The following is a 23940-nucleotide window of genomic DNA, read 5'->3' as shown; positions in this document are numbered from 1 at the left end:
TGACAAGGAAAATAACTAATACATGTGGTAGTATTTGTCAATGTAAAACTGCAATAATGATGAAAGGGTTCCTTGGGTTCCTCATCTTTTCAAGAATTAACATTTCAAGGGGCTGGGAAGGTGGCTCAGTGGTAGAGCGCTTGCCTTGCAAGCCAGAGGCCCTGGGTTCAATTCCTCAGCACCACATAAGCAAAAAGAAAAAAGCCGGAAGTGGCGCTGTGGCTCAAGAGAGGTAGAGTGCTAGTCTTGAGCTGAAGAGCTGAGGGACAGCGCCCAGGCCCAGAGTTCAGGCCCCACAACTGGACCCAAAAAAAAAAAAAAAAAAGAATTAACATTTCAAGGTTCCAGAGAAATCCAAGAGTCAGAAGTACAGCCCTATATTAATTAAAGATAAAGAAAATTCAAAAACAGACCACCTTAATGAAGGAAGGAACAAAGATCTCATCTTGTAAGAAACTGAAATTATGTGGAGGGCTGGGAAGATGGCTCAGTGGTAGAGCGCTTGCCTTGCATGCATGAGGCCCTGGGTTCGATTCCTCAGCACCACATAAGCAAAAAGAAAAAAAAAAGCCAGAAGTGGCGCTGTGGCTCAAGTGGTAGAGCACTAGCCTTGAGCTGAGGGACAGCGCCCAGGCCCAGAGTTCAGGCCCCACGACCGGACCCAAAAAAAAAAAAAGATAGTATGTTAAAGAGTGGGAATTACACTGTACACACAACCTTCCAATATGGACAAGGTACACTAGAAACCAAAAAGTACCAGGAGCCCACAAATGTTAGCTATTGACATTTCAGGTCTTGTAAAGGCCATATCATCTGCTCCATCAAAAGCTTTTCCTAAGCTATAGTTGTAATCCTAGCTACTCAGAAGGCTAAGATCTGGGGATCACAGTTCAAAGTCAGCCCAGGCAGGAAAGTCCAAGAGACTCTTAACTCCAATTAACAACCAGAAAATCAGAAGTGGCACTGTAGCTCTAAGTGATAGAGTGCTATCCTTGGGCAAAAGAGCTCAGGGACGGCTCCCAGGCCCTGAGTTGAAGCCCCACAACCACCACCAACAACAAAAAGCACTTTTCTTAGCCTCACCTGGATATGCTTATCAGCAAAAAGGTCCTCCACAAGTGTTCGGTCAACCCTGGTCATGCCTGCATGATGAATAGCAAAGCCATAAGGTAGAAGATCCTTCAGTTCCAGGTTCTACAAACAGAGAAAAACCAAGGGAATAAGAGAAGTTTTCCTGTAAGACTCCACATCAGATGGGCACTTGTGGCTCACACCTGTAATCCTAGCTACTCAGGAGGTTGAGATCTGAGGATTGTGGTTCAAAGCCAGCCTGGGCAGGAACACCCATGAGATTCTTTATCTCCAATAAACCACCAGAAAACTGGAAGTGGAGCTGTGGCTCAAGTGGTAGAGCACTAGCCTTGAGCTGAAGAGCTGAGGGACAGCACCCAGGCTCAGAGTTCAAGCCCTACTACCGACCAAAAAAAAAAAAAAAAGACTCCATACATCATCCCCCTGAACCTATGTCAAACCAGAGCACTGAACAATAGTGGAGCTGTTTGTGACCCCTGGTAACATAGAGCCAGTTACCAGGTAGGAATGAGAATCAGGGTGGGCCCTCCTCACCTTGCACTGTTCTGCTTCTGTCCGAAGGACCTCTGTGGAGGCAGAGCCCTCTCGAAGAAACAGACCCAAAGTGTCTTTCTCCAGGCACATGTCCCGGATGGCCCTGGCTGTCTTCCCAGTCTCCTTACGAGAGTGGACAAACACCAGCACCTACAGAGAAACCAGTTTTCTACAGTCAAGAGATTCAGCTCCAGCAGCCATTCTGATAACACCAGGATAGCAGCAGCAAGAAGCAGAAGGCCACACCATTTCAAGGCGCTATGGTTAAGGAAAAGGGGCAATTTGAGAATGCATGCTGGCTCAGAAGTCTACAGAGGACTGGCAAAACCTAAGGGGAAGGAACCCACTGCGGATAGTGACACAGTCCTGCAACTGAGAAGCCAAACTAAAGCTAGCAGCTCACTTTGAGGTGGCATAAATGCAGATTCTGGGTTCTCAAGTCTATGACCAGACTCCTAACAAAAGTCTAAGATACATGAAGACCTATCTTTAAGAGAATAGCTAAAATATTACGTTATTTATAAAAACAAACTGGAAACTAAATCTGAGCTAGTCTCATATCACAGAAATGTGACATTCCTAGGATCTGGTATCAAATAGACTTATTTCTTCACATAAATTTACATGCCTTTTTTTTTTTATACCCCACCCCCAAATTTACATGCCTTTTATCAGACAAAAAGAAATATATAACCTGTAACTTTCCTTTGTCTTAATATTGAACTATTAAATTAAAAATCATAATAAGCCAGGTGTTGGTAATCCTAGCAACTCAGGAAGCTGAGATCAGAGGATTGCAATATAAAGTCAATACAGGTAGGAAAATCTATGAGACTTATCTCCAATTAACCAATAAAAAGTTGTACATGGAGCTATGGCTCAAGTGGTAGAACAATAGCCTTGGCCAAAAAAATTCAGAGACAGCATCCAGGCCCTGAGTTCAAGCCCTAGGACCAGTACCAAAAAACCACCAAAAAAATACAAAGAAATGTTCATACCATCTTTCTAGTAAAATGTGATTTCCACTATTTTCTACTTTTTATGCTTACTTTTGCTAACTTATAAACAGACTGATTTTCTGGGCCTGGCCTGACAATTTTTCTTTTGAGAGCTTTCTAATTACAAAAACAATATCACAGCTGGGCGCCGGTAGCTCACGCCTGTAATCCTAGCTACTCAGGAGGCTAAGATGTAAAGATTACAGTTCAAAGCCAGCCCTGGCTGGAAAGTCCGTGAAACTCTTATCTCCAATAAACCACTAGAAAACCGGAAGTGGCGCTGTAGCTCAAGTGGTAGAGCGCTAGCCTTGAGCTGAAGAGCTGAGGGACAGCGCTCAGGCCCAGAGTTCAAGCCCCACAATTGACAAAAAAAAAAAACCCAAGATCACTAACGGTTAGGACTACCCAATCAATCTGTTTCATCTAAGCTGTTATAGTTATCAGGGAACTGGTCCATTTCTAAGTTGGCCAATTTATTTTAATGTTCCCTCTTTAAATAGTTATACACAAAGGGTTTTAAGTTTAACATTTCCATTTATGTGTACAGTGCTAGAACAGTCACTCCTTCCATCATTCTATCCATTTGTTTCCTATCCATCTATACCTTCCCTATCCATTAGTTTCCTAGTTCCATTTTCACATATGTATAGTAACTATTTAGTTGGCCAATTTGAATGTAAAGTTGTGCACAGTATTACTTTATTGTTCTATTTATCTGTTTTCAGTGGGGATCAAATGCAGGGCCCATAAGTGGTAAGCACATGTTCTACCACTGAGCTACATCCCTCTAACCTATATTCCCAGACCCCTGGTATATTCAATACTAACAACCCATTTTCAGTTCTGCTAATGATATTTGTGCTATATCTTCTCTTACTTTTGTCAATCTGAAAATAATAAGTTTGAGAACGGACCTGATTTTTTCCAGCATGTTCCATGATTTTCTCATAGACTATTTCATTCATGATCTGGAAACGCTTGATAGCTTTTTTCTCGGTGATACCCACATAAGTCTGTTCCAGAGGCACTGGGCGGAAGCTAGAAATTCGAGTTAGATCAATGAGGCTTTTAGCAGGGAATATTGCAGGAAAACAGAACTTTTCCCTGGAAGCAATAGTCCTCTTTTTGATTCACACACAGAAACTCAAGGGTATGGCCACTTGGTTAGGCATAATGGTTCACACCTATAGCCAACAACTACTCAAGAGGTAAAAATCAGACAGTTTAAGGTCAATGGGGGCAACCAATTAGCAAGACCCTATCTCAACAAAGAAGTTGGGCATGGTGGTATAATCCCAGCTATGCAAGAGGCATAAGTAGGAATATCAAGGTCAAAGGCCAGTCCTGGGTAAAAAGCACAATACCTTGTCTGAAAAATAAAGCAAAAGGGCATGAATATAGTGGTACACTTATCTAGGAAACACAGGCCATAAATTCAAACCCCAATACCGCCAAAAAAAAAAAAAAAGAACTCAAAAACAAGATCACTAGCCAGGTGCGGGGGCTCACACCTGTAATACTAGCTACTAAGGAGGCTGAGATACAGGGATCACAGTTCAAAGCCAGCTGTAGCAGGAAAGTCCATAAGACTCTTATCTCCAATTAACCACCAGAAAACTGAGAGTGCCTGTGCTGTGTCTCAAGCAGTAGAGTGTGCACTAGCCTTGAGCTGAAGAGCTTAGGGACAGCGCCCAAGCCCAGAGTTCAGCCCCTGACTGACAAAAAAACAAAAAAAAACATAAGATCACCTTGGCTACACTTCTAGTCCTTATACCTGTTGTCAAAGTAGAAGAGCCCCTTGGCAGGGTCAACACGTAGAAAGGTGGCCACATCTTCATAGTTAGGAAGGGTGGCACTGAGACCAATGAGTCTGACATCCTCTTGGGTCATTTCAATGTTTCGAATGGCCCTGGCCACCAAAGCTTCTAAGACAGGACCTCTATCATCATGTAGAAGATGTATCTCATCCTAAGGAATAGAAGAGCAGAAAATTACCAGAGATATGGCACTGTTTGCTGAGATTTGTCTCATTTTATTGGTATTTAAGTTATGATGCCTAATAAAAAATAAGAAAGGGAAATCTCAGATCAAAGAACTCAAAAGATAATATTTACCATAAAATATCCCCAGAGAACAACATACAAACTGAGGCTACTTCATACTACTTTATATAGCAAGAAAATCTGAATACATTTATAACTTTAATGTAAATGTTTTAGAAAAAAAGTCTCTGATCAGACTGCATTTGTATTAAATAAAGCTATACTCCCGGGCAAGTCTCTTTACTAAGAACAAAGGTTATCATGCAGCACTTATGATGAGTTCGCATGACCTACAGCAGTACTTCTCAAAGTCAGCATGCACAGAAAGATGAGATCTTGTTAATCTGCAGACTGCATTTAAAGATATGGACTGGGGGGCTGGGAAGGTGGCTCGGTGGTAAAGCACTTGCCTTGCATGCCTGAGGCCCTGGGTTCGATTCCTCAGCACCACATAAGCAAAAAGAAAAAAGCCGGAAGTGGCGCTGTGGCTCAAGTGGAGAGCACTAGCCTTGAGCTGAAGAGCTGAGGGACAGCGCCCAGGCCCAGAGTTCGCCCCACAACCGGACCCAAACAAAAAATAAAAAATAAAAGATATGGACTAGGGCCAGGCGCTGGTGGCTCACGCCTGCAATTGTTAACTACTCAAGAGGCTGAGGTCTGAGGATCGCATTTCAAACCCAGCCCAGGCAGAAAAGTCTTTGAGACTCTTATCTCCAATAAGCCACCAGAAAACTGAAAGTGGTGCTATAGCTCAAGTGGTAGAGCACTAGCCCTGAACTGAAGAGCTCAGAGACAGCTCCCAGGCCCCAGACCCAGGCCTAGAATTCAAGCCCCATGACCAATAAAAACAAACAAAGATAAGGACTGGACCCATGAATTCAACAGTCCTTACAAGTTCTTTTTTCATTTTCTTTTTTTTTTTTTTTTGGTCAGTTGTGTGGCTTGAACTCTGGGCCTGGGAGCTATCCCTCAGCTCTTCAGCTCAAGGCTAGCGGCTCTACCCACTTGAGCCACAGCCCCACTTCCAGTTTTCTGGGTGGTTTTCTTTTTTTTTTTTTTTTTTGGTCGGTCACGGGGCCTGAACTCTGGGCCTGGGCACTGTCCCTCAGCTCTTGAGCTGTAGATAGCGCTCTACCACTTGAGCCTCAGCCCCACTTCCTGCTTTTACTGCTTATGTGGTGCTAAGGAATCGAACCGAGGGCCTCATGCATGCAAGGCAAGCACTCTACCACTGAGCCATCTTCCCAGTCCCTTCTGAGTGGTTTTATTGGAGATAAGAGTCTCATGGACTTTTCTGCCCAGGCTGGCTTTAAATCGTGATCCTCAGATCTCAACCTCGTGAGTAGCTAGGATTACAGGCATGAGCCACTGGCACCCAGCTCTTAGTAGCTCTTATTATAGTACAGCTACTGTTATTTCAGTAGCAAGGATCTACAGGAGAATTAGCAAACTCTTCTCAAAGGGTTAGATATATTTTAGGCTGTGGTGCATATAGTCCCTGTTATACATGCTCAACTTTGCCACTGCAGTACAAAAGCAGCTATAATATATAAATAGATATGGATGCATTATAATAGAACAAAACCCAGTGGTCATAAACTGCCAATTCCTGCTCTAGAATGCTGCAGCATGTAGTCTCCCCTTCTAGTCTTCCTAAAAGATGGATAATTGGATTCAAAGACTTTCCCTGCTGGATGCTTCTGTGTATATGGAACACAATGTCCTGACTCCCGGCTTGCTGTCTCTAAAAATGAGCAATTTATTTGTAAAGCTTTTCAATGTTCCAGAAAGATATGTTTTGTTTTGTTTTTTTGTCTATTTACATTAATTCAAAGTATTTCAGACAGAAAAAGATGTGAAGAATAATATATGCAAGAACTGGAAGTTTTTCTATTATGATGAGATTCTTATCTAAAGACAACAGCAAACCTGTTACTAGAGGCTAGTGCCTACAGAAAAGCCTGAAGGAATACTGTTCAAAAACCTAAGCAAACCTTCCCCATTAAACAGGTCTCTCCCTCCTGTCATCAACTCTCCCTACTCACCAGCACAATGAGTCGCACCAGCTGAGTGTAGGTACGCTCACCGCCCTTGCGGGTGATGATGTCCCACTTCTCAGGGGTGCAGACAATGATCTGTGTGGCACTGATCTCCTCCTTGCACAGCTGGTGGTCCCCAGTCAGTTCAGCAACAGTGATGCCATATGTGGCAAGGCGCTAAGGGAGAAAAGGTACAACAGGTAAGAATGCTTTAAAGGTGCCAGGTGTGGTGGCTCACGCCTGTAATCCTAGCTACCCAGGAGGCTGAGATCTAAGGATACTGGTTCAAAGCCAGACCCAGCAGGGCAGGGAAGGCTGTGAGACACTTATCTCCAATAAACCACTCAGAAAACCAGAAGTAGCGCTGTGGCTCAAGTGATAGAGTGCTAGCCTTGAGCTGAAAAGCTGAGGGACAGCGCCTAGAGTTCAAAACTCAAGACCAACAACAACAAAAAAGAATGCTTGAAAACAGCTGGGGATATCACTCAGTGGTAGAGTAATTGTATAGTATGTGCAAGGCCCATGAATGGAAGTGGGGAGGAGAAGGGAGGTAGAAAAAAAATGCTTGAAGGGGTCTGAACAGCACCCTTTCATTCTAAACAGTCTCAGAGTTGGGAACTAGGATTAGGTTAAGTATCAGGTAATTCATACCAAATGAATATATAGTCCTAAAACAAATTATGTTTCACTTAGAGGATGTCTGAGAGAGCTCAGCATAATAAAAGAAAGGAAATGGAAACATTATTTAATAGGAATAACACCACAAGGTCTACTATCATAAACACTCCAAAATAGCTAGGCATGCTAATGCATGCCTATAATCTCAACAGGAGGCTGATCTTAAGTTTGAAGCCATCCTGGATTATGTAATAAGTTTGAAGCTAGCAGGGGCTACTTATCAAGACTTCTGTCTCAAAACAAAATGAAAAATCAAAGAGCCAGTCGTTCACACCTGTAATCTTAGCTACTCTGGAGGCTAAGATCTGAGAATCCAGATTGAAAGGAAGCCTGAGAAAGAACATCCATGAGACTCCCATCTCTAATTAACTACCTCAAAAGGCTGCAGTGGAGGTGTGGCTCAAATGATAGAGCACTAGCCTTGAACAAAAAGAGCTCAGGGACAGCACCTAGACCCCCAAGTTCAAGCCTCAGTACCAGCACCAAACAAACAATAAAACATCTTCAAGACAATGATACAGAAAATCACTATGGAGAGGATAAAAGAAACTTAGTAAAAACCTTTATAAAAGATAGATCAGGCCGGGTGCTGGTTGCTCACACCTGTAATCCTAGTTACTCAGGAGGCTGAGATTTGAGAATCACGGTTCAAAGCCAGCCCAAGGAGGAAAGTCCATGAGACTCTTATCTCCAATAAACCACTAGAAAACCGGAAGTGGCGCTGTGATTCAAGAGGTAGAGCGCTTGCCTTGAGCTGAAGAGCGCAAGGAGAGCACCCAAGCCCAGAGTTCAAGCCCCATGACCGACAAAAAAAAAAAGGAAAAAAAGATCAGGATATCCTTGTTATGGAAATTACCCAAGTAAAATTATACCTTTGAAATAAGAAGAAAAAAAAAAAAAAGCAAAAGAGGTATTTGGACAAGCCCTCACACAAGAAGCAGTAAAGCATAGGTTCTGTTCCCAATACCTAATATCTTTTCTCCAGTATCTACTGAAGCAAAGCTGTAACTCTTACCTTTCCAAAACTGCCCACCATCTCCTGCACCAAGGACCGCATAGGAGCAATGTATATGATCTTGAAGTCATCCACATTGATAGTGCCATCCATGTTTATATGTTTTCCTATTTCCCGGAGCATACACATCAGGGCCACATTGGTCTTCCCGGCACCCTAAGAAAAGGTCAAGGATGAGATAGACTGTTCACCTGGCTATGATCACCACCCTAACTTCTATGGACTTATGTCCCAAACAGAGAAGTAAGCATTTTATCCCGTTATTTATGTTTTCCAACCAATAATAAAGAATTGGAGACAAAGGGTAGGAATCACCACCAAAACTCTAAACACTGTACTAGAAAAAAAGCAGGCAGGGCAGAACTTACAGTAGGAGCACATAACAGCAGATTCTCATCTGTCTCCAGAGCAGCACGGTAGAGTTTACTCTGGATCCGATTCAGTGTTTTGAAACCCTCAAATCCAGCCTGGGCATACTTTGGAAGCTTCTCCACTGGAAGCAGTTGCTTAAAGAAAGAAATCTCATACACATCATGTTGTACCATGTACAAGTAGACTGTCCATTTTGGGGAAGGTCAACAGGATTTCCTATGCTGTCACTGTCCCAGCCTCCTAACTCTAAAAGGCCTGTCCAGAGATCAATGTTGTTCCTTTGGCTCAAAATCAGAAGGAGAAACTCTGAAGGAGCTTCTGCTTATTAAAACTATTTATGTGACAAGCTATATTTTTGGATAATGGCTAAAATCCCAACTGAAAAGAGGTAAACTGAGTAGAAAATAGAAAAAAAACAGAAAAACAAAAAAACAATTCACTTACTTCTTCTGAACCAAAGGGCTTGGGCTTCAGAGCAGGAACATGCACCTCTTCATACCCTTTCCGCTGGCGACGGAAGGATCCATCAGGAAGCTGACAGCGTTTGTTGGCCATGAAGTGGCTCCCTTGGGTAAAAACTAGGTCCTCTAAGTCCAAAACCTGCCGTGGAGCCAGTGCCTAGTAACATACAAAACAACAATACGCAGTAAATACACAACCTGTACAACTGAGTTTTCCATCCATTGTAGCATAGGAAATGTCCTGGAACTCACTTCTCCACCCTGGTCCAGGTCCATAGTTTCCAAATCTGTGTCCATTCGGGACTGACGAACTCGCTCTCTCCGGGACCTTTCTTCCTATAGTGGCAAAAGATACAAAGCACGATGAGTTGCCACCACTCTAGGTTTTTGTTCTTCCCAGTGCCTGCTTGCCTAACAGGGATTGACTAAAGATGGCACTTGACATTCAAATCCCAGGAAAAAAATGCCACTAAAGAACAATGCACAAAACAGGGCATCAGAAGTAGACATATAACAATTCAGTATCAATAGCTGTCCCTCAAGTGTAGAAGTATGAGTTGTACAGTGAGCAAACAGACACTTGTTAAGTCTTAGATTATATTAAGTACTATTAAAGTCTCCATGGTACTGATGAAGACAATCCATCAGCTATTCCAATGTGAATGAGTTCATTCTAATCTGTACCCACTCACAAACCCTAAGAATTCAGAGAAATTCTCCACTACCTAAGAAACAAATTAGAAAAGACAAATTAGCCCTTACTCGAATCAGATCCTCTTTCTCAGTTTCATGGAGCTGGTAGAGGAATTTGGATAGCTCTGGATCAGCTTCCATCTTGCCCATGATCCTCTCCTTTTCAGCTTCACTCTGAGCACTGGCCAGCAAAGTACAATATAAAACTGCCAACCACAATAGGAAGAAAGGGAAGATGGGAATGAGGGAATGAGGTAACTATCAGCATTCACTCTTGGGTGTAGAAAAAATAGTAATAAAAATTTTCACCGGATGCAGATGGCATACACCTATAATCCTAGCTACGAAGGAGGCTGAGATCTGAAGATCACAGTTTGAAACCAGCCCAAGCAGGCAAGTGTGTGAGACTCTTATCGCCCATTAAACACCAAAAGGGGCCAGAAGTAGAGCCCAAGCTCATATGGTAGAGCTCTAGCCCTGAGCATAAAAAGCTTAAGAAGCCGGGCACCAGTGGCTCACACCTGTAATCCTAGCTACTCAGGAGGCTGAGATCTAAGGATCACGGTTCAAAGCCAGCCCAGGCAGGAAACTCCATGAGACTCTTATCCCCAGTAAGCCACTAGAAAACTGGAAGTGGTGCTGTGACTCAAGCGTTAGAGTGCTCACCTTGAGCTGAAGAGCGCATGGACAGCGCCCAAGCCCAGAGTTCAAGCCCCATGACCAACAACCAAAAAAAAAAGCTAAAGAACACTGCCTAGACCCTGAGTTCAAGCCCCAGGATTGGCACAAAACAATATGGTTTCAGCAGAAAACATGAATGCAATAAATCCTGCCACATTTGCATGTGCATGTCCTGTCTCCCAACACACACACACATACACACACACACACACACACACACACACACACACACACACACACACACACACACACACACACACACTTCACTTCTCTGCAGGAAGAGCTCACTGTATACTCACTCATCATCCTGTGCTGACGTAACACTTTAATAAAATCAAAAGTGTTAAAACCAAGGAGTAGAACCAGTTGATTTTCACATTCCCGGTCATCACTTGCAGTCTGAAGAAAGAAGGTAATGCCACAATTAAGGGTACAGACATCTACTGCTCCATATGTTATTCCCCATCTGCTAAGATGCACCACACAGAAATATTATTTTAGTCCCACCTTTAAAATCTCCAACACTTCATCTGCCTTCTTCTGTGACACAATGGCATCATCATAGAAACGGCTGAGCTGCCGCTGTAGCCAAAATGCATCAATATCCCGAGGGTGCAAATCCTTCTTCTTGGAACTCATTAGCTCCCCTGAAGCTACAAGCTAGAAAGATAAGCAGGTACTTGGCTTATTGGTGCCACTTTGCTCCACTACTTTCTCATCACCTCACAAGTCACTCATTAAATTATATCCCACATTCTTTTGAGGGCTTTCCAGAGGGAAACAGCTTTACTACAATGAATTTAAGAGCACACCAAACTAAGATTTAATCAACCCATGCCCATAAGGAAATAGGATGGCTAAAGTCAGAAGAAAATCAGGATACTAAATGTCTACCATGGGTCATTTCATCAAAATATGGCTTAGGGTTGACAATGATTAAGATGATTTGTTAAGCCAGATGCTGGTGGCTCATGCCTATAATCCTAGCTATTCAGAAGGCTGAGATCTGAGAATTGCAGTTTAAGCCAGCTCAAGAAGGAAAGTCTGTGAGACTCTTCTCTCCAATTAATCACCAGAAAACTGGAAATGGCACTGTGGCTCAAGTGGTAGAGCGCTAGGATTGAGACAAAAGCTCAGGGACAGCACCCAGGCCCTGATTTCCAAGCCCAGGACTGCATCACCCCCTTTAAAAAAAAAATGTTGTAGAACTACTTAAAGACAATAAACTGTGGTTAGAGACATGGCTCAGGTGATAGGACACTTGCTGATGAGCTTAAACACCAGTTATTGAGTCCTGGTTTCAGGACTCAAAAAAACAAATACTAAACTAACAAACATACATTGCTGAATAGGTAATTGAGGGTGTAGGTATGAGGAAGAAAATAAGTAAGTATAAAAATAGCCTGGACTTAGAGCAAAGGGAAAGATATTATACTTACGTTAGCTGAGAGGGTACAGCGTACAACAGCTTCATCCCCTTCCATGTCATCATCAGATGCCTCTTCTCTAACCTCCCCATAAACATCTTCATCACCTTCCTGTGGAAGTACCCCAGCCTCAGTTATAATGTAGAAATGACCTTGTATTGCCACATTCATTTAAATGAGCTTCATGGCTATGGAGCCATGAGCAATGGCTTTTGGGAGTAACAAACTGCTGACTGGAAATCAAGATCTGCCATATTATTCCATAGTAATTAAATGGAAGGCCCACTTGGCATGGACTCATTAAATGTACCTGCTCTCTTTTCTGCTATGCACTTTAGTTTCCACAATGGAACCACTTGGATGACACTCTCTCTGAAACATACACAGGATTTTTTTTTTTTTTTGGGGTCTGGTCGTGGGGCCTGAACTCTGGGCCTGGGCACTGTCCCTCAGTCCTTCAGCTCAAGGCTAGCACTCTACCACTTGAGCCACAGTACCACTTCTGGCTTTTTTTCTTTTTGCTTATGTGGTGCTGAGGAATCGAACCCAGGGCCTCAGGCATGCAAGGCAAGCACTCTACCAGAGCCACCTTCCCAGCCCCCATATACAGGATTTGAAAAAAAAAAGTTGCTGACTAACAGAAGTATACAGAGAATGACTGAGAAAGCAGACTGTGAGCTAGTAATGTAGCTTTCTTTCCACTCATTCACTCACACAGCATGATTTACATATATATTTAGAACAGTTCATGGTAGTTACTAAGTGAATTACACTAAGCAAAGTACTATTGTTACTTATAGTCCAATTAACTATACTGCAGAAAGGTTACTTTTATAGTCATCTGTATCAATCACATCATTTTATAGAAAGAGATACAGGCAAAATGAATTGCCCAAGATACAAGAACAATATTCAGAATTCTTGGCTCTCAGGTGTTCTGCTATCTTATGCCATGCCCTTTTTTCTATCCTGATATAAATCTTAGAGTGGTATTTTCTTTTCTAGTAGGCAAATTCAACCCAACTGAAAACCCTAAGTATACAGTTTTTTTTTTAAACAGGTCTTATTATACAGCTCATATTAGCCTTGAAGAGTACACCTCCAGCTCAACTTTACCATTGTTTTTCAAGTGTCCTACTCATTCCTCTTCAGTTACATGGTACAAAGTCTGTTAAGACAGTAAACATTTATCTCTATGACTGATACAATTTTTGCTATTGGTCTATACTCCTGGGGTGTATGTGCTCCTTAAATTTCTTTAAATTTAATTTCATACTTTAAAAAGAATGAAATTATTGAAATATGGTTAAAATACTGTCAGCCATACTGGAAGGCATTCTTAGACATATGTACTGTGTTTTATCTTTCCTTTGATCTACATATTACATTGGTTTATATTGACTTAAATATGCTTAGAAAACCTGAAGTCAATCATACAATGTTTTAGCAAAATAACACTAAATTTCTAAACTTGACACTCACAAAATATCATAAAATTTATGACTTAAAGCTAAAGGATTTCTATATCTTAACTTCAAAAATTGAAACATATAACATGTGTTTCATTTATTGCTCACCTCTTCATCAGACTCAAACTGCACATTTACTCCATATGTCTCATCAATGTTGTCATCTAGAAAATGAGAGATAAAAAGATGGAATGAAAGGCTAATGAAACATGTGTTTAGCCTCAATTCCTCCCCAAATGCATCACTTGCTTCTTCCTATTGCCCAATGAATTCTAAAGATATTCAGAAAAACTTAAGATGATAAAATAAGAAAGTTATCAGGGGCTGGGAAGTGGCTCAGTGGTAGAGCACTTGCCTTGCATGCCTGAGGCCCTGGGTTCAATTCCTCAGCACCACATAAGCAAAAAAGCCGGAAGTGGCGCTGTGGCTCAAGTGGTAGAGCGCTAGCCTTGAGCTGAAGAGCTGAGGGACAGCGCCCAGGCCCAGAGTTCAGGCCCCACGACCAGACCCAAAAAAAAAAAAAGAAAGAAAGTTATCAAACACCAACACATGCTACAAACACCAAGGGTATCTCCAACCTGCCAACCTACATTCAGACCTGCAATGCTTGCTTAATCCACAGGGCCTACCTAAGTTCTTCTTCTACATGCTACACAATAAAAAGGCCCCAGAGTAAGAAACAGCTACTTGAATCAAGAAATTCTAGTGTTCATCACTCCTAATTCTTCAAAATTAGCCAGGCAAGAGTAGTTTACATTTATTATCCTAGCTATTCAGAAGCTTAGATCAGGAAGACTATGGGTTGAAGCCAGTCTGCTAGACTCCATCTCCAGAAATAACCAGCAAAGCCAGGCATCAGTGGCTCATGCCTATAATCCTAGCTACTCAGGAGGCTGAGATCTGAGGATCATGGTTTGAAGCCAGCGAAGGCAGAAAAGTCCCTATGAGATCCTTATCTCCAATTAACCACTCAAAAACCAGAAGAAGCTGGGCGCCCGTGGCTCACGCCTGTAATCATAACTACTTAGGAGGCTGAGATCTGAGAATCGCAGTTCAAAGCCAGCGCGGGCAGGAAAGTTTGTGAGACTCTTATCTCCAATAAACCACTAGAAAACCGGAAGTGGCGCTGTAGCTCAAGCGGTAGAGCTCTCACCTTGAGCTGAAGAGCTGAGGGATAGTGCTCAAGCCCAGAGTTCAAGCCCCACGACTGACAGACAAAAAAAAAAAAAAAAAAAAAAACCAGAAGTGGAGCTGTGACTCAAAGAGATAGAGTACTAGCTTTGAGCAAAACAGCTCAGGAACAGTGCCCAGGCCCTGAGTTCAAGCCGACAAAAAAAAAGCCAGCAAAATGCCAGGTTTGAGGCATGACTCAAACAGTACAGTGACAGTCAAACAAGCTAAGCAAGCACAAAGCTCTGAGTTTAAACCCCAGATAATCATACCTTTGAACAAATGATCATAAAAGATACACATTTAAAAAGACCAGCAACACCAGTTTATAAACTCAGGACACAAAGAGTTCAATTACCCATATTCTGGATTTCTTTGTCTCCCCCATAATCTGTGATCTTTTTGCCCAAGTTTACTAGCACATGGTATCTGGTATCATCTGTCTGACCCAGCAGCAGGTCAATCTCCTTTCTTCTTTCCTTGTCACGAAGTTTTTCATTCTTCAGGACAGCTAGAACTTCATCAGCTGCCCCACAAAGGATATCACGTGGCTAGTAGCCAAAAAAGAAAAGAAAAAGGGGTGGGGGGAGAGGATTTAAAAGGGTAACATTTAGAATGCCACTTTAAAACCTGTAGTATCCTAGGCTCTGATCATGTTCATTAATGTTAATTTATTGATTACTTTTTCAAAAGGATCTACTGCTTTGGTATTTTTTTAAACAACTACTATGGGATTAGGAATATAGCTCAATGATAGATCAAGTATACAGCATGTGAGAAGCCCTGAGTTCAACCCCTAAAACCACACAAAAATATTGTTTTGTTTTTTTTTAATTTAAAGAGGGAGAAAAAAATTAAGTAGATGGTCCTCAGAATCAGAACACAGATATCACAATAATTTCTCTTACGTGCTTAGGTAATAGGGGGCACTTAGCAGTCTTCTACTATCCTGACACACTTTTGGTAATTCTCTGTCCCTATTTCTTCGAGCATCTACCTGCAAGAACCTCTCAAAGACTCATACAGGACTGGACATGTGGCTCAAGTGACAGATCTTCAGCCATGAGGAAAAAATGGCAAGTACAAGAACAGTTTAAGCCCCAGAGCCTGCAGAAAAACCACTCATAAGAGGCCAGGTGCTGGTTGCTCACGCCTGTAATCCTAGCTACTCAGGAGACTGAGATCTGAGGATTTCATTTCAAAGCCAGCCTAGGCAGGAAAGTCTGTGAGACTCATCTCCAATTAACCACCAGAAAACTGGAAGTGGTACTGTGGCTCAAGTGGTAAAGAGCTCGCCTTGAGCTGAAGAGCTGAGGGACAGCACCCAGGCCGAGTTCAAGCTCCACAACAGACAAAAAAAAAAAAAAAACACTCGTAAGGCCTCCAATCTAGTCTAACACATTTAATAATTATGAGTATGTTCAAAATATAAACTACTTGAACTCACATCCTGACTTGACTGCCAACTACAAATACTTGATAAAGTTACTATTCTGTCTCGGGTCTCTTTTCTATAAGATAGAAAATGAGTATTAAAGGGCTGGGAAGGTGGCTCAGTGGTAGAGCGCTTGCCTTGCATGCCAGAGGCCCTGGGTTCGATTCCTCAGCACTACATAAGCAAAAAAAAAAAAAAAAAAAGCCAGAAGTGGCACTGTGGCTCAAGTGGTAGAGCGCTAGCCTTGAGCTGAAGAGCTGAGGGACAGCACCCAGACCCAGAGTTCAGGCCCCAAGACCGGACCCAAAAAAAAAAAGGAAAATGAGTATTAATTCCCACTATTTAGAGTTAATCTCCTGGTGTTTGACATAAAGTACCCAGCAATTAGTAGCTAATTTGGGCTCATCCCAGGGACAAAATTCTTCCAAAGCCTCCCAGCTGTAACCATCTCACTTTCTAAGAGCCTGGCCTCACCCTCTGTTGCCTCACCTGATCTCCAAGAGCAGCCTGGATGAAGCTGAGCAGCACCTCATAGGTCTCCCGGGTCTCTTTAGTTTTAGGCTTATAGATGATGCCCACCATCTCATCAATGCCTTCTGACAGCAGAGTATAACCCTTCATCTTATTGATGTCATGTCTGTCCTCATCACGCTTTCTTCGCCTAATAGATACATGAAATGCTGCTAAATGACAGAACTTTTCCTCAAGGCAAGACTAGATCAAGTCCACTCTCCTTTTTACTTATGTAATATTTGAAGAAAGTAACTTGGACCCTAGAAAATGATGTCCACTTGGCTTTAATCATGTACAGGAACACATATTTATGAGATGGTGACAGGAAGTCCCATCATTGTCTCGCTAGATGTATTAAATGCTTTAGGACATTCTTCCCATTAGCTTAAAAATGACATCAGTACAGTTTGTGTGAAAAGATATGCATTGTAGCTGGGTGCCAGCAGCTCATGCATGAAATCCTAGCTACTCAGGAGGCTGAGATCTGAGGATCGCAGTTCAAAGCCAGCCTAAGCAGGAAAGTCTGTGAGACTCTTATCTCCAGTAAATTACAAAAGAAGCCAGAAGTGGGTGCTGTGGCTCAAGTAGTAGAGAGCTCACCTTGAGCTCTCTGTATATATATTATATATATAAAATATATATTTGGTGTTATTTAATAGTATTTTGACTAATTTTCCATACAAATTATCTTTTTCTAGGTAGAGAAACTAAAGTTTGGATAGAATCTACTTCTATTGACCCCCAACAACTTAAAACTAGATAAGTATTCCACATAGGAAGACCAATGGCATATAAACTAATTTCAAATGCAATTACATAATCTAAACTGGGCCTTGGAATTTTGAGCCTTTAGCATATGAGAGAAAATACAGAGCTATTCAGGATCAAAAAGTAATGATTAGCCGGCACCAATGGCTCACATCTGTAATCCTAGCTACTCAAGAGGCTGAAATCTGAGCATCACCGTTCAGTCAGCCGGGGAAAGAAGATCAGTGAGAGTCTTATTTACAATTAGCCACCAATAAAGCTGGAAGTGGAGCTGTGGTTCCAGTGGTAGAGTGCTAGCCTTGAGCATAAAAACTCAGGAATAGGGTCTGGGAAGGTGGCTCAGTGGTAGAGCGCTTGCCTTGCATGCATGAGGCCCTGGGTTCGATTCCTCAGCACCACATAAGCAAAAAAGAAAAAAGCCAGAAGTGGCACTGTGGCTCAAGTGGTAGAGCGCTAGCCTTGAGCTGAAGAGCTGAGGGACAGTGCCCAGGCCCAGAGTTCAGGCCCCACGACTGGACCCCCCCCCCCAAAAAAAAAAAAACAACTCAGGAATAGCACCTAGGCCCTGAGTTCAAGCCCCAGGACACTGGTACACGCATGCACTCACGCACGCACAAGGTAATGATAATGATATATGCCAGTGAGCACCGATGGCTCATCTCACGCCTGCAATGCATAAGATGATGTTAAGATCTGAGGATCAGGATTCAAAGCCAGCCCAGGCAGAAAAGTCCATGAGACTCAGGTCTCCAGTTAACCACCAAAAAAAAAAAAAAAAAAAAATCATAAGTAGAGTCATAACTTAAGTGGTAAGAATGCCAGCCTTAAGCAAAAAGCTAAGGCACAGTGACCAGACCCTAGGTTGAAGTTCCAGTACCAGTGGCCTGCATGTGTGCACACACGTACACATGCACACACACACACACACACACACACACACACACACACACACACACACACACTAATACGATTGGGAAATTAGTAATGGGAGGAAACAGGGATCTTGAAAATTAAGATCTGTCTACAGATCAAAAACAACACACATGTTGGAAAATAAAAAGTACCAGTAAGCTATTTAATAGTATCCCCTTGGTACCTACTTGGCTCTTCTTTCCTCCTGCATCTGTGGTTTGGTACGCTGAGCTTTATCTCCCATACGGGTGCCCTCCAACTTCCCAACCAGGGACAACACCTCTCCTGTTGGTTCATCCCGCCGGGTCCGGTCAATGAGAGAGCGGTCAGCTTGGAGTACAAGATTCGAGTTCTGAAGAAAATACCGTACATTATAAAAGCTTCCAAAGAAGGAAGGTCAATTCCTATACCACAGGGACACCAGGTGATGGAAGAATGGTAGCCATCAAAGGTTAATATCATTAAAAGGTTATTTTCCTTAAGAAGAAATGACATTATATAGCAATGTCTATGAGAGTAGAGCTGTCTAACCAATTGAACAATCCTTGCTCCTACTTTGGGAATAAACCGCACTTTGGGGCAAGTGCTAAACTGGTGGGGGTAACAAGTGGAAGGTGCGGGTTCAGCCCTGGGAGAACTGGAAGGACCCCTCGTAGTCTAGCTCACATACCCCAAATAACAGGGGTTATTCTGTGGTGCAACCCAACCTTTACCCAGATCCGATTTTTCCGTGGCTTTCGTGGCTCGCCTAGAGGCCTTCAGACTGCAACTCCGTTCCACAGCCTCCTCCCACCCCTCCCTGCGCCCCAGCGCCCGGAGTCTTCCGTCCTCAAGACCACACGCACCGCCTTGTACTCGTACTGCAAGCTGCGGGCAGTCACATCCGCCATGGCTGCCCGGCACCTTCAGACTTCCACTCCTCCCGTCAGCACACCGTGAACAGCAGCGGCAAACGGCCCGCGCCAAGCTAGATCGACGCAGGAGAGACGCACCGGATGGACTCCCTTCCGCTTCCGGGTCGCACTGAAAAGGGAGAGTTTCCGGTGAGCGGGAGCCGCCAGTGGGCGGGGCTTGTGAGTGCTGGGTTCCCAGATGCCGGGAAATGGAGTCGCGGACTTCGGTAAAATGAGCGGCGTGGGGGATTCTCTTCTGTATTGGACAAGTGAGAGACACCGCTTGCCTGCCCGGAAACGCCAGCAGGATGGACCTGAGCGAGGGCCGGCTGTGCTCCCAGTTGTCTGTCACGTTCTATGGCTGGTCCTTCACCCACAGCATATGGTGGAAGGGCTCTGCCCTCCTGCAAGATCCAGCCCGCGAGGACATTGACAAGTTATTCAAAGCGCAGTACCTCCCTAAGCTGTCTCATACCCAGCCTATCTCTTCTCTCCACTAGGATGGCATTTTACAGCTGAATGCTTGCTTCTCTTTTGTATATTTGCTTTGGAAATGGTGAATAAATAAATTGGATATATTTAGAGCCAATCACAATGAAAGTTTATTCATCCAAATCTGACCTATGATAGGTTTGGGGGTTTTTGTTTTGTTTTGTTTTGCCTTCGCTGGCTATTGGCTGCTTATTTTAAAATTGTGATAATTCACACAAATCTATTTTTCATAAGGTGAGAAATTAGGAAGTTCTCAAGAGTACCAAATTGAGAACCAAAGTTCTCAATTCTTTTTTTTTTTTTTTTTGGTCACCGTGGGGCTTGAACTCGGCCTGGGTGCTGTCCCTCAGCAGTTCCAACTCAAGGATAGTGCTCTACCATTTGAACCACAGTGCCACTTCCAGTTTTCTGGTGATTAATTGGAGATAAGAGTCTCACAAACTTTCCTGCCCAAGCTGGCTTTGAACCATGATCCTCAGATTTCAGCCTCCCAAGTAGCTAGAATTATAGGCATGAGCCACCAGCGCCTGGCAAGTTTTCCGTTCATAAATGGTATATTTGTGCAATTCAAATCAGCAACTTCCAAGGTTAAATGATACACAGTGCCCTCCCTTTGCCCTTCTCAGACCTTGTTATCCCATTCCTTCCTGGCCCCTGTAGGCATGGAATTTGCCCAACAAGCTGTGGGCAAAAGATAGGTTCTTTTTCCTCAGTGGCTGTGGCAATGTGTCTTTGAGGTCTTTGAATGAAGATTTCTTCAAAATTGAAGCAATAAGACTGTAATTAAATGAGATGGTTTATTTGGAAGCACTTTGCAAAGTGCCTAACTCAAGGTGAGGGCTCATTGAAAGTTAAGGCTGAATCATTAAGTAAAACAGGCTGTGTGCTACAGAGCAACAGCGCATGGAGGAAGACTTACAGAAAGGGTGAATGAGGATGAATGTGGCGGAAATGTTTACTTGCTCATATAAAAATAGAACAATGAAATCTATTAAAATTGTTAAGGAGGGAAAAGGTGGTCTGTGAGTTTAATTGGGATATGTGTGTGTGTGTGTGTGTGTGTGTGTGTGTGTGTGTGTGGAAATGCTACCCTCTTTGAACCATTATAATGTATGAGTGAGTAGATGCACAGAGAAAGAGAGAGAGATGAATCCTTGAGGGTGACTTGTACTCTGACAAATGAGTCAGAAAGGTATTTCAGAGATTCTGCTCCATGTATCTTTAGCAGTATCAATATTCACAGTTGAAGGTGAACCTTATGCTAATCTGCAAAGCAGATTTCACATCTCATTAGATCATTAGAATTAAAAAGGTGAACAGTAATAAGCACTGGTGAGGATTAAGAGAAATGACAACCCTCCCTCATATTTTGCTGGTGGGAATGTAAAATGGTACAGCCACATTGGCAAACTCTGGTAGGTTCTTAAAAAGTTAAACATAGAGTTACTGCTGGGTGTCAGTGGCTCATGTCTGTAATCCTACTACTCAGGAGGCTGAGTTCTGAAGATCTGGGTTGGAAGCCAGACTGGGCAGGAGAGTCTATGAGACTTATCTCCAATTAAGCACCAAGAAAAGCCAGAAATGGAGCTGTGGCTCAAGTGGTAGAAGGCTAGCCTTGAGTAAAAAAAATTCAGGACCAGCATCCAGGCCCTAAGTTCAAGCCCCAGGATCAAAGTCAAAAACAAAACAAAACAAAAACATAGAGGTACCATATGACCCAGTAATTCTGCTCCCAAGAGAACCTAAAATATATAGGAACACAAAAATTTGTAAACAGATGTCCACAGCGGCACTTTTCACAAGAGTGAAAAAGTGGAAATCCAAACATCCACCAACTGACAAAATATAATTTATCCATAAATGTATTATTCCACCACAAAAAGCAACAAAATACTGACAAACACCATACAATATGGATGAATCTCAAAAAAAAAGTATATAAAAGGACCACAAATGGTATGATTCCACATGTATAAAATGTGGAGCAGGCAAGACAGAAAGTAGGTAAGAGGTTCGCCAGGTGTTTGGTAAGGAGAGAGAGAAAGTAACTCTGAATGGAAACATCTCTTTTGAGACAGATGAGAATGTTCCAAAACTAATTGATTGGCACACAATTCTGATTATAAATGCAATCCATCAAGATATACAGTATTAAATAAAGGAATCTGATGGTGTATAAATTGTATCAATAAAGTTTTTTTTTGTTTTTGAGAACAGGACTCAAACTTAGTACCTCATGCTTTCACTCATTAGCTGCTGCTTCACTAATGGAGCCATGTCTCCAACTCCAATATAGTTTTTAAACAGGTTTTAAAAGGGATTTGGGGCATCTGGATAGACACAGATCAAAGAGGTGACGTGAGTACCAAAATGGAGTCAGAAAAAAGGTCTTTAACTTTTTAAATATAATTTTGTTATTACTTGTGTATATACTGGTCTCGAGGCTTGAACTCAGGGCCTGGGCGCTGTCTGTGGGCTTTTTTACTCAAGGCTCTACCATTTAAGTCAGAGCACTACATCCATCTCAGTTAATTGGAGATACAAGTGTTACAAAGCCTGCCTGGGCTGGCTTTGAACCACAATCTTCAGATCTCAGTCTCTTAGTATGAAATGTGGAACACACAAGACAGAGAGTAGGCAAGAAATTCATGCACTACTGGTGCCTTGCTTATTATTAGTAAGGTATTGTACAGAGGGGTTACCATTTCCTAAGTTGGGTCATGAGTACATTTCTTTTTTGGACAATGTCACCCCTTCCTTTGTTTTCCTGTTTCTCCCTCCCATCCCTGCTCACAAGTTGCATAGCAAATTTTCCATATAGTCTATACTGAATGCTATGACTGCATTTGTTCTCTCCCTCTTTCTGCACCTCCCTTTTCACCAAATACCTCAAAGCAAAAAACACCACCACCAACAATGAAACTCATGTTTCTATTTCCTAGATTTCATTTAGATAAAGCATAAATAATATTTTAAATCTTCAGAGGAGTTACACCTTTATGTTCCTTCCCTAAGAGTATTCTTCTTTAATATTCCTGTTGGAATGCCTAGTCTTGTATCAGTTATGTCCAGTTGTATTTTAGAACTAGCATCAACATATGAGAGAAAGCATGCCATTTCTCTGAGTTTGGCTTACCTCAAAAGCTTTGCTGTAGGTTCATCCATTTCTCTGCAAATGACATCTTATTCTTTCTAATTGATGAGTGAAATTCTACTGTATATATGTACCATGTTTTATCCACTCATCAATTGTAAGGTATCTGGGTTGTTTCCTTACCTTGGCTGTTCTAAGGCAGCAATGAACATGATAAGCAAGTTTTATTGTATCCTGACATGTAATGTTCTGGGTAGATGTCTAAGAGTGGTATGGTTGGGCTATGGGGAAGTTTTATGTTTAGTTTTTTGAGGAACCTCCAAACTGCCTTCCAGAGTGGTTGTGCTAGTTTACATTTCCACCAAGTATAATAGGGTTTCCCCCCCACATTCCCACTAGCATTTATTGTTGTTTTGGGGGGGGGGTCAGTCGTGGGGATTGAACTCTGGGCTTGAGCACTGTCCCTGTGCTCTTCAGCTCAAGGCAAGCACTCTACAGCTTAAGCCCCAGCACCACTTCCATTTTTCTAGTGGTTTATTGGAGATAAGAGTCTCAGGGACTTTCCTGCCTGGCCTGGCTTTGAACCATGATCCTCAGATCTCAGCCTCCTGAGTAGCTAGGATTACAGGTGTGAGCCCACCAGCGCCCAGCTATTGTTGAATTCTTGATGTTGGACAATTTAACTGGGGTGAGATGGAATCTTAAAGTTGCTTTGATTTATAATTCCTTTATTATTTATATTTCTTTATGTGTTTATTTGCCATTCTTACTTCTTCTAAGAAGTCTGTCCTTAGCTCCTTTGCCTATTTATTGGCTTTAGGGGAGTGTTAATTTTTTGAGATCCTCATATATTTTAGGCCTTTGTTGGATATATTACACATAAATTTTTCTCCCAGTTTGTTGGTAGTATTTTTAGTTTAGTAACTATGTCCTTTGCCATGCAGAAACTTTTTATTTTGATGTAATCTCATTTGTCGTCTTTCTCCTATTTGCTGTACCCCTGAGACTCTTCTCAAAAAATTTTTGCCCATATCTATAAGTTTTAATGTTTCTCCTGCTCCATCTTGCAGTAGTGTCAAAGTTTCAGTTGTGATATTGATCTACTTGCAGAAGTTTCAAAGTTTCAGTTCTAATTTGATCTATTGGTCTATTGGTCTTTCAT

General features: G+C 42.3%; 1 protein-coding gene across 1 annotated transcript in view; it reads right to left on the bottom strand.

The window, feature by feature from the left end:
- Snrnp200 (small nuclear ribonucleoprotein U5 subunit 200) overlaps window positions 1-19269 on the bottom strand; it is a 39714-nt gene extending 20445 nt beyond the window's left edge. The window contains exons 1-18 of the mRNA XM_070013287.1: window positions 19145-19269; window positions 18488-18651; window positions 16596-16767; window positions 15030-15222; window positions 13610-13665; window positions 12045-12143; window positions 11113-11265; window positions 10905-11004; window positions 9994-10130; window positions 9484-9567; window positions 9215-9388; window positions 8767-8904; window positions 8399-8554; window positions 6712-6882; window positions 4399-4592; window positions 3539-3662; window positions 1627-1776; window positions 1084-1194 (exon numbers count right to left, since the gene is read on the bottom strand). Of these exons, the coding sequence (XP_069869388.1) occupies window positions 1084-1194; window positions 1627-1776; window positions 3539-3662; window positions 4399-4592; window positions 6712-6882; window positions 8399-8554; window positions 8767-8904; window positions 9215-9388; window positions 9484-9567; window positions 9994-10130; window positions 10905-11004; window positions 11113-11265; window positions 12045-12143; window positions 13610-13665; window positions 15030-15222; window positions 16596-16767; window positions 18488-18651; window positions 19145-19189 (2421 nt within the window). The 5' untranslated portion in view covers window positions 19190-19269. The remainder of the gene's footprint in view (window positions 1-1083; window positions 1195-1626; window positions 1777-3538; window positions 3663-4398; window positions 4593-6711; window positions 6883-8398; window positions 8555-8766; window positions 8905-9214; window positions 9389-9483; window positions 9568-9993; window positions 10131-10904; window positions 11005-11112; window positions 11266-12044; window positions 12144-13609; window positions 13666-15029; window positions 15223-16595; window positions 16768-18487; window positions 18652-19144) is intronic.
- Between the last annotated feature and the right edge of the window lie 4671 nt (window positions 19270-23940).

Source organism: Dipodomys merriami, unplaced genomic scaffold (assembly GCF_024711535.1).
Source record: "Dipodomys merriami isolate MVZ:Mamm:240054 unplaced genomic scaffold, mDipMer1.0.p SCAF_90, whole genome shotgun sequence".
In the NCBI taxonomy this organism is placed as follows: Eukaryota; Metazoa; Chordata; class Mammalia; order Rodentia; family Heteromyidae; genus Dipodomys; species Dipodomys merriami.
The sequence above is the reverse complement of the archived record's forward strand: the minus strand, read 5'-3'. Positions and strand labels throughout refer to the sequence as shown.